General features: G+C 41.4%; 1 protein-coding gene across 1 annotated transcript in view; it reads left to right on the top strand.

Annotated features, from left to right (window-relative positions):
- LOC110497753 (sprouty-related, EVH1 domain-containing protein 1) overlaps positions 1-15,936 on the top strand; it is a 75,211-nt gene that overhangs the window by 30,426 nt on the left and 28,849 nt on the right. The window contains exon 2 of the mRNA XM_021574093.3: positions 15,061-15,274. Within this exon, the coding sequence (XP_021429768.3) occupies positions 15,061-15,274 (214 nt within the window). The remainder of the gene's footprint in view (positions 1-15,060; positions 15,275-15,936) is intronic.

Raw genomic sequence — 15,936 nt, 5'->3', positions numbered from 1 at the left:
AAAGTTGGATTACAAAAGTATTTCGAAGTCTTTTGTGAAAGTTTATCGTCGACTTTTTTAATTTTAAAAAATGACGCAGCGTTTTGAAACAATGTTTTTTTCTGAATTACACAGTTTCCATAGATGGCTATTTTGGATATATATGGACCGATTTAATCGAAAAAAAGACCCAATAGTGATGTTTATGGGGCATATAGGAGTGCCAAGAAAGAAGCTCGTCAAAGGTAATGAATGTTTTATATTTTATTTCTGTATTTGTGTAGCGCCGGCTACGCTAATTCTTTTGTTTACGTCGCCTTCAGGCATTTTGGGGTGTTGCATGCTATCAGATAATAGCTTCTCATGCTTTCGCCAAAAAGCATTTTAAAAATCTGACTTGTTGGCTAGATTCACAACGAGTGTAGCTTTAATTCAATACCCTGTATGTGTGTTTTAATGAACGTTTGAGTTTTAACGAGTACATTTAGCATTTAGCGTAGCGCATTTGCATTTCCAGGTGCCTACTTGAGACGCAGACGTCTCAAGTAGGATCAACAGGTTAACATCAACTATCAAGAAAAGCGTTAAAAATAGATATTTTTCATTTTCGCATATGTTGTAGCTTAGAGCCTGTTTAACATCATCTGAGGTGTTTGCATTGTGCCGGCCATCAGTAGAGACACAGCATGCTCTTATACAGGGTGGGTGTCATGTTTTGGCTGATAAATACAATTTGAAATGTAACTTTCAAATGGTAGCACAAAGGTGGTTGGTGGTCCACACATCAGAGAATGTTGACTTGGATGAGAATATCAACTGTTTTAAATTATACTGTCAATCTTCCATAAGAAGCCTATTGAAGTCATAGAAAAATGTATAATAGAATAGGCATTCCCCTTTTAAGTTGACATTTGACAGTAGGTGGACTGGCGGCCATCTTTGTGGTAGTAATTGGAAGTAAACATTTCAATTCAATGTACATTTCAATGATGTACCAGCTAAATTGCAGTGGTCTGAAGTAGAGTTGGGTGGTATCCTGAATTTCATATTGTAATACAGTCCTTCTCACATCCTGGGATTTACAGTATTACTGGCTTAGTACTACACAAGGGGGCACCAAAAAAAGAAAAGGCCATTGGCTGTCTATTACCAGAATGCTAACAAAAGGTACCTAAATATGCTAAAGAGCGCAAATGAAAATAATCAAATTGCAAAGACAGGCAAACCAGCTCATAAAGCTATACATGTATAGGTAGGAGCTACCGAATGCGAATGTCATTTTTGGTGCGTTTGGACATTTACAAGCAAATGTGAACGAGAGACATTGTGCAAATTAAATTTGTTTTGACGCATGCTAGTCTGAAGGACCAACAGTACAGGCTTTGAAGCAGCATGTGTACACGCTGTGTCTGTGTGGCGTCTGGAGTTGCTAGGGCAATGGGCCTGCCTGCTCTGCTTGGAGAAGAGGGGGAGGAGCAGACGGGAGAAAAATGCAAGGAAATCAAGCATTGGCAGCTGTACAGATAACTCATCCAAAGGGCTTGGCCTTCTCAACCACGGCAGAAAGCGAACAATATACACTGCTCAAAAAATAAAGGGAACACTAAAATAACACATCCTAGATCTGAATGAATGAAATATTCTTATGAAATACTTTTTTCTTTACATAGCTGAATGTGCTGACAACAAAATCACACACAAATGATCAATGGAAATCAAATGTATCAACCCATGGAGGTCTGGATTTGGAGTCACACTCAAAATTAAAGTGGAAAACCACACTACAGGCTGATCCAATTTTGATGTCATGTCCTTAAAACAAGTCAAAATGAGGCTCAGTAGTGTGTGTGTGGCCTCCACGTGCCTGTATGACCTCCCTACAACGCCTGGGCATGCTCCTGATGAGGTGGTGGATGGTCTCCTGACGGATCTCCTTCCAGACCTGGACTAAAGCATCCGCCAACTCCTGGACAGTCTGTGGTGCAACTGTTGGTGGATGGAGCGAGACATGATGTCCCAGATGTGCTTAATTGGATTCAGGTCTGGGGAACAGGCGGGCCAGTCCATAGCATCAATGCCTTCCTCTTGCAGGAACTGCTGACACACTCCAGCCACATGAGGTCTAGCATTGTCTTGCATTAGGAGGAACCCAGGGCCAACCGCACCAGCATATGGTCTCAATTATCAAGAGCCGGCTCCGGGTCCTTGTCTCATCGTTCACCAGCGACTCCTGTGGCGGGCCGGGCTCAGTGCGCTAACCAAGGTTGCCAGGTGCACGGTCTTTCCTCCAACACATTGGTGCGGCTGGCTTCCGGGTTGGATGCGCGCTGTGTTAAGAAGCAGTGCGGCTTGGTTGGGTTGTGTATTGGAGGACGCATGACCTTCAACCTTCGTCTCTCCCGAGCCCATACGGGAGTTGTAGCGATGAGACAAGATAGTAGCTGCTAAAACAATTGGATACCACGAAATTGGGGAGAAAAACGGGGTAAAATTCAAAAAAAAGAAATTCATGTTAGCAGGCAATATTAACTAGGGAAATTGCGTCTCTGTTCTTGTGTTCTGTGCAAGCAGAGTCGGGGTATATGCAGCAGTTTGGGCCGCCTGGCTCGTTGTGAACTGTGTGAAGACCATTTCTTCCTAACAAAGACTGTAATTAATTTGCCAGAATTGTACATAATTATGACATGACATAACATTGAAGGTTGTGCAATGTAACAGCAATATTTAGACTTAGGGATGCCACCCGTTCGATAAAATACGGAACGGTTCCGTATTTCAATGAAAGAATAAACATTTTTGTTTTTCGAAATGATAGTTTCCGGATTTGACCATATTAATGACCTAAGGCTCGTATTTCTCTGAGTTTATTATAATTAAGTCTATGATTTGATAGAGCAGTCGAACTGGGCAGTGGTAAGCAGCAGCAGGCTCGTAAGCATTCATTCAAACAGCACTTTCCTGCGTTTGCCAGCAGCTCTTCGCAATGCTTGAAGCACAGCGCTGTTTATGACTTCAAGCCTATCAACAACCGAGGTTAGGCTGGCCAGCCTATAGTCAAAGGTAAATGAAATACAAATGGTATAGACAGAAATAGTCCTATAATTCCTATAATAACTACAACCTAAAACTTCTTAACTGGGAATATTGAACTCATGTTAAAAGGAACCACCAGCTTTCATATGTTCTCATGTTCTGAGCAAGGAACTGAAACGTTAGCTTTATTACATGGCACATATTGCACTTTTACTTCTCCGACACTGTTTTTGCATTATTTAAACCAAATTGAACATGTTTCATTATTTATTTGAGACTAAGTAGATTTTATTATTTATGTATTATATTAAGTTAAAATAAAAGTTCATTCAGTATTGTTGTAATTGTCATTATTATAAAAATCGGCCATTAATCGGTATCGTTTTTTTTTTTTGGTCCTCCACTAATCGGTATTGGCGTTGAAAAATCATAATCGGTCATCCTCTAATTACAACCTTTATTCTAAAACGGGTCAAATACATGTTTCCCATCAATCTACACACAATACCCCATAATGACAAAGCAAAAACAGGTTTTTAGAAAAATTTGGCACATTTTCAGGTCTCTCCAGAGATGTTCGATCGGGTTCAAGTCTGGGCTCTGGCTGGGCCACTCAAGGACATTCAGAGAAGCCACTCCTGCATTGTCTTGGTAGGGTTGTTGTCCTGTCGGAAGGTGAACCGTTGCCCCAGTCCGAGATCCTGAGTGCTATGGAGCAGATTTTTTTATCAAGGATCTCTCTGTACGTTGCTCTGTTCATCTTTCCCTCAAACCTGACTAGTTTCCCAGTCCCTGCCACTGAAAAACCACCCCACAGCATGATGCTGCCACCAGCATAATTCACAGTAGGGATGGTGCCAGGTTTCCTCCAGACGTGACGCTTGGCATTTAGGCCAAATGGTTAAGTCTTAGTTTCATCAGACCAGAGAGTCTTGATTCTCATAGTCTGAGAGTCCTTTAGGTGCCTTTTTGCAAACTCCATACGGGCTGTCATGCCTTTTACTGAGGAGTGGCTTCCGTCTGGCCACTCTACCATAAAGGCCTGTTTGATGGTGTGTTGCTGAGATGGTTGTCCTTCTGGAAGGTTCTCCCATCTCCACAGAGGAACTCTGGAGCTCTGTCAGAGGGACCATCGGGTTTGTGGTCACCTCCCTGACCAAGGCCCTTTTCTCCCTATTGCTGAGTTTGGCCTGGCGGCCAGCTCTAGGATGCTTCTTGGTGTTTCCAAACTTCTTCCATTTAATAATGATGGAGGCCAATGCGTTCTTGGACCTTCAATGCTGCAGAAATGTTTTTGTACCCTTCGCCAGATCTGTTCCTCGACACAATCCTGTCTCGGAGCTCTACGGCCTTTCCTTCAACCTCAAGGCATAGTTTTTGCTCTGACATGCACTGTCAACTGTGGGACCTTTATATAATGTGTCCCTTTCCAAATCATGTCCAATCAATTGAATTTGCCACAGATGGAATCCACTCAAGTTGTATAAACATCTCAAGGATGATCAATGGAAACAGGATGCACCTGAGCTCAATTTGAGTCGAGTCTCATAGCAAAAGGTCTGAATACTTATGTAAATGAGGTCATTCTGTTTTATTTTTATAAAAATTTGCAAAGCTGTCTAAAAACCTGTTTTTGCTTTGTCATTACGGGGTATTGTGTATAGATTAAGGAAACATTTATTTAATCAATTTTAGGATAAGTCTGTAACGTAACAAAATATGGAAAAAGGGAAGGGGTCTGAATACTTTCTGAATGCACTATGTTCATTGTATTTAAATGTTTGAAATGACACCCACCTGTATTCAAGAGTATACTGTGTCTCAACTGATGACAGGCACAACACAAACACCTCAGATGTCAAATAGGGTTTAACTTACAATGTGAAAAACAGAGTTGATGCGTTTTTAGCGAATTGATGTTAAAATAATGATATAATTCTTTATTTAAAAAAATTATAATTCAAGGAATTGTTAGTGTTTGGAAGCTTTTAAATTATATCAAAATCAATTGTGTATATTTTCCAGTGATGAAGACATAGATGTCTCATGGTGGAGTGGGGTATGCAAAATGGGTCAACTTTAAGCACCTCAATCTTAGGGCTGGGTGGTATAACGTGTTTTACTATGTTCCGATATTGATGCACGGACCGGTTTGGGTTTTTACTTGATGTTCTATAACAGTATTTGAATGTTTGGTTTATTAAATGTGATATGCGATGTGTATCGTATATTTTCATTCGTATTCAAAGTGCCCACTATTATTTATATTCTAACTATTCATGGGTTGCATGTTTCATCACAATATTGTTTTGATGCTAATGATGCACCGACATTACATTTTTGGCCGATATCCGAAATATTTTCCTTGCCAAAAAAACGAAACCGATGAACAATATTAAAAATGTTATTTGCCTTAAGCATTCTAGTACAGTTAAATAGTTAAAACACAAACATGGACGCAGCAGTCTAAAGCACTGCATCTCAGTGCAAGAGGTGTCACTACAGTCCCTGGTTTGAATCCAGGCTGTATCACATCCAGGCTGTGATTGGGAGTCCCATAAGGCGGCGAACAATTGGCCCAGCGTCGTCTGGGCCGTCATTGTAAATAAGAATTTGTTCTTAACTGACTTGCCTAGTTAAATAAAGGTTACACACACGCACACCACACTGAACAAAAATTACTTTTTTTGGCATTTACGTATGTTCCCAGTACCAGTAAGACATAATCAAAACCTATTTATTTTACTTATTTGCTGTTCTGTTTCTTTGTTCATTTGGTCATTCGTTTCATTCTCAACCAGGATTTCTATGAAACGCCGTTTGGGTCTTTGCGTGTCAAAATATATACTATTTGACGTGTCTATTTGACCAATCAGGACCTGAATATGACTGCACGTCGCATAATAATTTAACGCGTTCATAATTTTAATGTAGTTATTACACATTGATTACACTATCACTCGTATTTCATATGTCACAACGATTCATTGATTCATCGATGCATATGCTATGATGCTGGTAGTTGTCTAGCGCACCTACAGTGCTGGTCATAAAGAAAAGCTAGCTAGCTCATGGATGCAAACAATGATCTTCCCCAAAAACATAGCAAAACGATATCTGTTTCAGTAGCTATAGCTGTTTCAGTAGCTACCTATATAGCTAGGTGTCATCTAAAATAATTTATAAGACAGTTCTTATTTGATTGATGGTAGTCAGACCAATCTGTGAAGTGAGCCCCGATGATTAGCCACAAGAGTGGATTTTGCGGTTAGCCTTCAAAATAAAAGTATGGCACAATTCTGCTATTTGTATTCATTTGCATCACTGTCAATGACACTTTTATTTTGAAGGCAAACCGCAAATTCCACTATTGTGCCTAATCCTTATTGTGGCTAGCTTCGCAACACATAACCCGGTCCGGTTGAGCCTCACTAACTGGCTGCATATAACCTTAGTTTTGGGTAACGGGGTTAAGTGGCTGGCTAGCTATTTATTTTCATGAATTGTAGTTACATTTCAATAGGCAAACAACACGTGGCAACCTAGCTAATACTTACTGTCAAGGATTCCTAAATCATTGCTATGTATAATGAAAATGACTGCAAAAACGGCGTTCCATAGTATGTATGTCGTGAAGCTAATAGCAGTGACACGATTACTGTGTAACTCCGGTAGGGCAACATCTGAAAAGTAGCGCACTTGGTAGTGTGTACTGGTACTTGACCAGTCGGCGAAAGCCAACATCACCCACGACAGAATGGTTGTCAAGGGCAATGAATTCCATTATATTGGCTTTAATGGATTTCGCCTTTCACTTGTCTCGCTGAAACTTTCTTACTCTTTCAAATGACTGATCGACTTGTTGACTGCTCGATCCACACAGCAGACATTGTGGGCTAAGTTAGGAATGCTGTGTTCACCGATATATCGTGCATCCCTAATTGATGCCCAACTGAGCATTCTACTCAATGCATTGTCAATGAGCGCTGAAGATTTAATCAAAAGTGTGTTACATTTGTTTGGAAATACAATGCCAGTGTGTAAATGATCTCAAATGAGTGCAGGAAATGCAGAAATGGATATTTTTGTTTTATACTGTTCAATTCAACATGAACCAATCAAAATGGAGATAGACCCATTGAAATCACTTTGTTTCCACCCTAGGGTCACACACAAAGCAAATTTGTTCCAAAACATAAAATACTGTCATACCGTGAAAAATACAGTGCTATATTTTGTCCATATCATCTAGCTCTACTCAATCTCCTAAAATGTTTTGGCATTCAGGTACAAACAGTAACTTTCTGACTACTTCTACCAAGGGCAAATATGTACAGCAAGTTTCATTCAAATCAAAAGGGCTGCGGTTAAAAAGTGATTGAAATGAATTGGAACAACACTTTAGTAAGCAGTTGAAGGGCAGAGCGAGTGTATGTGTAGCACCTGATTGTGATACCTCCAGAAATATGGATGTTCTTCGGTTTATGAAACCGTCTGCATTATTCAGTGATATTGAGTTACCAGGTTTCCGGCATAACTCAAATGGTCATTTGTGACCAGCAAAAAATGTGACTGACCAATTTTGGTTTTTACATTGGATAGAAGCAAAGACTCAGAGCTACAAAATGGTATGTCATAGACTGCAGTTGAGGAACAATGGGAAAGTCATTCTGCTTTTATAGTTGATAAACTTGTAACCCCACTTTTGAGAAAATGGTACACCTACTGGAGAGCTCTTTGTCTACACCCTTTCAGCATCATTCACACCCTCTTAAGCCTTAGTCCCACCCATCTCCTTAAGGGTTCACATGTGAGGCCATGTGCTAAACAGAGTGAAAAGTGTAGTAAACAACCAAAGATTAAGACTAAAAATAGTAGCCTACAAAAAGAAACTCCAGGTAGAAATAAACTATCTAGTACTTGGCCTATATCCTAATCTAACTTTGGTGCTGGTCATGTTGTTGTTCACATTACTGTCTCTGGTATATAAAAAAACACAAATCAAAGTATTTGTTACATGCGCAGGTTACAGAAAGTGTCAACTGTACAGTTGAATGGTTACTTGCATAGTAGCAATATCAAAAAGTGTCCAGATAAACATATTTTATAGATCTTAGATGACGCTTACCCAGACACACTTGTCTAAATTCATGGGTCATGTGAAGGAAATTATGTAACCCCCAACCACATCTTGTTCAGGGAAATGGGTCACTACAGAAGGTTTAAATGGTACAGTGAAATGATTACTAGCAATATCAAGAATAGAAAGTGTCAATATAAAAATGGTAAAAACAGTGTCAATGCCAGTAGAGAAAGAACAAAATAATATACTGTATGTACAATAACAATATCAATAACGATCTCAGTGAAACTGGTGAGACAAGTTCAGTTATATGCATACATTAAGAGGTAGTCGCTGAGCAGCAGGATATTACAAATATTATCAGCAACGTATGACTTTTATGTTTATGTTAGAGATTCATGGTAATTTGCATAGAGGCACTGAAGATAGTCTGGATGACTGGGAACTTGCCTCCAGTGATGAACCCGTCCGTTCACACCACGTATGAACAAGGGAATCTATATTCGGAGAGCCTGTTTCTGTTCTGCCCTTGACTTTGGTGCAGGGTATGTGATGTCCATGGCCTCTTTGTCGCACAACTCCCGATCTTCTCAAAAAGATAAGTTTGTCTAGTTGTGTCCAGTCCAGGTGGTTTCAGCTGCTGCATATAGCTGATGTCTTTCCTCCCATAGATGATCTATGGGAGGAAAGACATCAGCTATATGCAGCAGCTGAAACCTGGTACTGACTGAGTCCGAACGCTCCTTGGCAACAACAGGAAATAGACAAAAAAATGGAAGACATTACATTACATTACATCAATTGACCTCCCAAGTTTATATAATAAGGAAATACGATGGAATGAAAATTATATTCACCTGAAGTGCTGGTACTGCTTGTTCTGAGTCAGGTGCTTTCCACCAGCACCGTACATCCAGTCCATCCAGCTGTGGAATGTTAATTTTTTTAAATATATATATATATTTTTGAATTTTACCTCTTTTTCTCCCCAATTTCGTGGTATCCAATTGTTGTAGTAGCTTGTCTCATTGCTACAACTCCCGTACGGGCTCGGGAGAGACGAAGGCTGAATGTCATGCGTCCTCCGATACACAACCCAACCAGCCGTACAACCCAACCAGCCGTACACAGCGAGCATCCAACCCGGAAGCCAGCCACACCAATGTGTCGGAGGCTACACCGTGCACCTGGCAACCTTGGCTAGCGCGCACTGCGCCCGGCCCGCCACAGGAGTCGCTGGTGCGCGATGAGACAAGGAGATCCCTACCGACCAAACCCGGACGACGCTAGGCCAATTGTGCGTCGCCCCACGGACCTCCCGGTCGCGGCCGGTTACGACAGAGCCTGGGCGCGAACCCAGGGACTCTGATGGCAAAGCTGGCGCTGCAGTACAGCGCCCTTAACCACTGCGCCACCCGGGAGGCCTAGCTGTGGAATGTTGACCCCTGTCACAGTGCTGTCCTTCACTACACCAGCAGTCTCTTCACAGATTCCTGAAGGAAGACAGCCTGACTACACAAATAATTTGAGATCTAGAAAAGTATTGCCAATCATGTTGAAGGTAAAATAATAAACAAAATATTTGTTTATGCTTTATGCAAGTGTTGTCATATCCCTAGTAGACACTACACCGCTGATTTTGTCACATGAGATAGCAGCAGCTTTCCACCAAAGGGTTTGTTTCCTGGGTGGTGTCCTGGTAATAATAATAATCTTCTGCATAGTTGTTGATGAAGTTCACAACTCGCTGCAAGTTCCCCATGCTTCAGGTGGAACCTGTGCTTGCTTGGGCCGGCACTATTGATGGGAGGCATTAGACCATTCTCCTTGTATGAATGATTGAGGAGAGTCGGGCGTGTTCTATTGATGCTGAAAGACAAATTCCAGGTACAAATACATTAGCATTATTATACAATAAATGGCCGTAATCACCGCCAGACACTCCTGGCTAATTTGATGGGTTATGTCATCTGGTGAAGTGGAGTCTTTTGTTTAGACATGTAGCTAGCTAGCGAGCGAGCTAAACAATGAACCATAATCCCAACCCATAGATTACTAGCAATACAAACCGATTGTCATAGCTAGCTAAAGCTACCCAACTAGGTTCAATGTTAGTTAGCTAGCTAACATTAGGCTATAACTAGCAATGTGAATGGTTTCCTGAGATACGAATAATATTGCTTCACAGATCACACATGTTACATTAGCTAGTGAGCCAGCCAGCTAATATTAGCTAGCAAGCTAACAGTACGCTTTAAGTTGGAGTAGCTAGCTAGCTAAATAATGAACTATAATCCCAATCCATGGAGTACTAGCAATACAAACCGATTTTTATAGCTTTCTGGCAAAATGAGAAACTTTTATATCTGAAAATGTAGCTAGACTCTTACCTGTATACATGGATGAACGCTTCGCAGCAGACTGCAACCCTTTTCATTAAATATCACGTACTTTGTCATTTCCGTTTTGTTTGTACAGCTTTCTTGTACAAGTCACTCTGGTTCACACTGACCGTGTGCAATGCCAATGTCATCTGATCTTTCTCCCGCTTTGTCACGGATGCCATGGTTGCCTTTAGTTTGAAGATGTAATCCAGAGAAACACTTGCAGTTCTCCATATCATCATTCAAGAAAGCTGCAGTAGAAAGGGTTATCTACATGTACAGAGCAGATCATGTTATAAACAGAAGGTGCTACAAGGCAGACCCATCTGAACTCATCTCTCGGCATGTCCAGTCCATTCATTAGCAGGAAGGTTTCTGCTTTACTAGAATCGTAATTTAACAATTTGTATTCGTATTTACAGATGGTATACATGTTTGTTATTAAGGCACATGAAAGTTCACATGTTCCAGAAGGCATTTCTGCCCAAAAACGCATTTTGATCAACAGCAAAAAAAAGTTAACGTTCAAATGGCTCTCCTGTGAAGTAGTAACCTGCGACGTCATATCACATTTTATTTGTCACATGCGCCGAATACATCAGTGAACTTTACAGTGAAATGCTTACTTACAAGCCCTTATGCAGTTTTAAGAAAAATATTAACAAAAAAATAAATAAAAGTAACAAATAATTCAAGAGCAGCAGTGAAATAACAATAGCGAGACTATATACAGGGGATACCGGTACAGTCAATGTGTAGGGGCACCAGTTAGTCGAGGTACTATGTAGGTGGAGTTATTAAAGTGACTATGTATAGATACTAACAGAGAGGAGCAGCAGCATAAAGGGGGGGCTACTTGTTTCAATATTTGTATAAAATAATTGCCTGCACGTTTGGTTAGATTTTGGCTTGGCTACTTTGAAGCAAGGTAAGACATGCATCATAATATGTAGTAAAACATTCAGGTTTTAAAAAAGTATGTATATGTTTTCAAAATGCATACTGCCTCCAGCTCATTGCAAAGTGGTGTGCGACACGCTGAAGCCTGCCTAGTTGTCTCTGCACTTGAATGGGAAGTGTCAATTACCAGTTTAAAAAATAGTACCGCTTAATCGTGGCCATAGTTTTTTTTAATTTTTCTATTATTATTTTTTTTATTATTTATTTATTTTTTACACGTGCAATTGCCTTTAGAATGGTTTTACTCAATGATTGGGCTTATTAAAGCACATTTTACTCCAGCAGTAACAACCATTGTTTTGAGCTGTATCAGCAGCTCTCGTGCTACATTGACATATTTCAGTCAATGAACAGGCTAAAGTGCCATATATTGCATGTTTGTTCTTCTCCCAGACAATTGGCTGGGGGCAATTTTATTACCAGCTAATGGAAACACTGGTATAGAAATATTACTGTATTGTAAAGAAGCAAATCTTGATTCATATCTCACGTCACGTACACTACCCCCGTAGGTAGTGTACGACTCTACCCCTAGATTCGAACCCCCTCTGAGCAGTGGAATGTAAAGAGAATTGTCTCTTCAAGCCAAATGCTCGCACAGGAAAAATCTTAGCTCACATCTCTCCTGTTTGTTTCAAGCCCTAATGTTTGTATGAATCCATCTTCCTAGGAAGGAAGGCTACTTTTGATTAGCATGACCAGGAGTGTGTTACGACATTATGTGCACAAGTGATGTAATGCAGTAGGCCTTCTCCCACCTCTCATCCCTCCTTCCACCGGGACCAGAATTGACTGTGTGGCTTCAAGGCTGCTTAAACCAACTTTCCTATTTTGTTAGTTAATTTATTTTGTAGTTATTAACTTTGGTCATTGATCCTGGAAGGAACTTTGGTCAACTATTACCAGGGCTGGCTAGCATTTGTATGCAGGTCTACCTAAGTTTGGATGCAAGGAAAAAATATGTTTAAGCTCGATTACTAAAATGGATTAATTGATAACTAATAACCTTGGCATAAAGGTTTGCCAAGAGTTGTGGCTGCAGGGCAAAGGGCACCTGTTTGAGTTGTTGCTGCAGTGGAGAGACTTTACACTGGTATGAGTGGAGAAAACGGAACTCGGACAGGAACTGTCTTTTGACGGAGACCATTAGCCTATTTGACAGTACTTGAATAGGCAGTCTCTTTGTAAACGTTTTGTACATTTTCAGTCATCAAGCGTCATTTGGCATTTCCTCTCTCATTCCGGGCTCACTGACTACTACAATTGATCACAATTAACAGGAGGGGGTAAATACATGTTCCCAACCAAACCCAGTGGCGCTGGCAATGGAGGATCAAACCTGCCATAATTATAAATAAATGCACACACAAATAGATGAATACATAGATGAGTAAATGCACACCAATGGATCAATAATTATTTAAAGAATGTAATCCCACTAATTCATTTTATTAATTGATATTATTTATTGCCTTATTTCTTCTTCCAATATGATAATAAGGGGGTGTCAAGAAAACAGACTACATGACCAAAAGTGTGTGGGCACCTGCTCGTCGGCCAGCTCATTTCAAAATCATGGGCATTAACATGGAGTTGGTCCCCCCCTTAGTTGCTAACAGCCTTCACTCTTCTGGGAAGGCTTTCCACTAGATGTTGAAACATTGCTGCAGGGATTTGCTTTCATTCAGCCAGAATCTGAAGTCCTCGGGCAACTTCCTTCAAATTGTTAAGAACTAACGCGTTCACTTTTGTCTGTTGTAGCAGCTAGCTGACCCAATTTTTTAATGCATGCCTCCACACTGAAAACAGTTCATCTGGAGAGGCAATGTTTTCAGCAGTGTTAGCCAGCACCGCCAAGTCTCTGGTTACCGCTCATCTGATTGCAGCCATACTACATGCCAGAAGAACTGGGCTACTGTAGCTATCTACTGGTTGGTCTCTCAAGTATGTGTAGTTTTACTTTGTGGACCATCAGAGCCAGGCAAAAGCAATACAGCAACACGCCGTGACAACCAATGGTGTGTTAGATACCACCCACAGACATTTGTCACCCTGTCATTGACACCCTGTCATTATCATACAGAAATGAAAAGTGTAAATAATTGGATAATAGATCAATAATTGAATACATACAGGTATGTGGAGAGAAATGCATTTAATTTGGGTCAGTTTTCGTATTTCGTTGCTCTGTGTCAATTTTTTTCATTATTTGTTTATTTTTAATTATGGCAGGTTTGGTCTTCCATACTGGCGTCATCATTCGGTGAGGGTGCACCGTGCCACAGAGAGACGTCTCGCGGTCAAACTCCCTCATTTCTCTCTTCCTCCCAGCCTTTAATATGTTACTAGTAGGATCTGTAAAGTGCTACCCTCAGCACACTTTGACCTTTGTCGTTTCCGGTGGCCCAGTGGAATGTTCTTATCTAATCAGAGAGCCATCAGACGGCAGCCATAGAGCACAGGGAGAGGGCTGGATACATTTACTACACTACAGTAACTACCTGCCTGGCCTGCTGTAGGGGAAAGGTGAGGCCACAGCATGAGCCTGGTACTGTAGCCTGCCCACGTGGTCACTCACCCACTGTTTGACCTGAAAGGGGCGGGACACATCATATGCACTGACTGACACCCCCCCCAACACACACATACCGCACACCACACACAAAAGACCGACTTTCTGCCTCTGTCATATGTAGGGGCCTTTTTAATGTGGTGCTAGTTAGTTATAACCATAGTGCGTTTTAGTTTATGGTAACCTGGGATTGAGTTTTCAGTTGGTATCTTTATAGACTCTAACAGATTTGCATTTTATGCTTCATTTTTTGCTTCTCTCCAATACCTATTGATTGTGGTTGGGTATCCTTGGCTATTACCATTTGTTCAACTCTAACCAGTAGGATAAGTCCTGTCAAAATCATCTGTCAGTGAAGCCCATGGGATATGGAGGTTGTAAATGGTTATTCAAGAGTTTAATATCCTGTTGTTTTTGGGGTGTGTTGGGTTCCCAGGTCCTCCTGCCATTGTCTTTTATCAATCAAATGTATTTGTAAAGCCCTGTCACAAAGTGCTAAACAGAAACCCAACCTAAAACCCCAAACAGCAAGCAATGCAGATGTAGAAGCACAGTGGCTAGGAAAAACTCCCTAGAAAGGCATGAACCCAGGATGAAACCTAGAGGTGGAACCAGGTTCTGAGGGGTGGCCAGTCCTCTTCTGGCTGTGCCAGGTCGAGATTATAACAATAGATGGCCAAGATGTTTAAACGTTTGTTTTTATGACCCGTCTGCTCAAATGATTTTGTCTTTCTCTGACACCTCAAACTCTGTCTTCCTGTCTCTGGTTCTCTCTCTTTCTCTCCCTCTCTCACTTACTGACAGTTGTGAGAGAGTCACATCACGGTCAGTTATAAAGTGTGTGTTCAAGCAGTGGTCATGGAATGTGTTGCAGTCATTATGTCTAACCATGTTCTGTCTGTGTGCGATGGCACCCCTATATTCATGAGGCAACATGGTTGTGTTCAACTTCTCTCTATATGTGGAGGTAGTTGATGCCATGGTCTTGTTGCGGTCCCACCCTAACTATCCCTCTCTCTCTCTCTCTCTCCCTCTCTCTCTCTCTGCAGTGACAGTTATGCGCGTGTGAGAGCAGTGGTCATGACTCGGGATGACTCCAGTGGTGGGTGGCTGCCTCTGGGAGGCGGGGGCCTCAGCTGCGTTACCGTCTACAAAGTCAGCCAGACAGCGGACAGCAACAGCAGCACCACAGACCCAAACACCACCACCACCAACCCCACAGCAGACTTCCTCATCAAGGGGGAGAGGCTGAAAGACAAATCGGTAAAGGTCCAACTGGCTTTCTAAACACACACACCAAGCACAACTCTCCCCATTTAAGATGTATGACATGTAGCCTGCGATTCTTATAAAACTATACCAACCTTCCACTCAAGGGGTTACACACTCTTTATACACACCTCACACTCCTCACCTTGCAACTCTTGCTCACTCTGAGGACCTCACCCACACCTAACACTCGCCGCTCACAATGGAGTGCAAGGATGCTCGCTATGTACTATGCACCGACTCAGCCTGTGACGCAACGACCACTGAGGGGGTCGTGGGATGAGATCAACACGCGCACACACACACAGGAAGTGATTGTTTTGTCTTTCTTCCACTGCAAGGCAGGTATCTGTAAATAGGAGCAGGGCTGACTGAGTGTGTGATACATGCTGACATCATCAGAGAGAAGAGAAGGACAGACTGCTCAGGAGAAGAGAATGGGGGATGTAGGAAATTAAACGTTAAACTATATCAGAGGGAAAAGGAAGGAAATAAATGAATGAATGGATAGTCATGCTCTGAGCACTGCTTCAATTCATGACTATATATATACCTATGCTCTTGCCCTAAAACTCTGATACCGTTTTCTCTTTTTTCATGTAAAAAAACATATATTTCCTTTGACAAGAATTAAGAGATGACTGTATTAATTCATT

This window comes from Oncorhynchus mykiss, chromosome 19, assembly GCF_057628025.1.
Source record: "Oncorhynchus mykiss isolate SJ-2025 chromosome 19, ASM5762802v1, whole genome shotgun sequence".
NCBI lineage: Eukaryota > Metazoa > Chordata > Actinopteri > Salmoniformes > Salmonidae > Oncorhynchus > Oncorhynchus mykiss.
The sequence above is the reverse complement of the archived record's forward strand: the minus strand, read 5'-3'. Positions and strand labels throughout refer to the sequence as shown.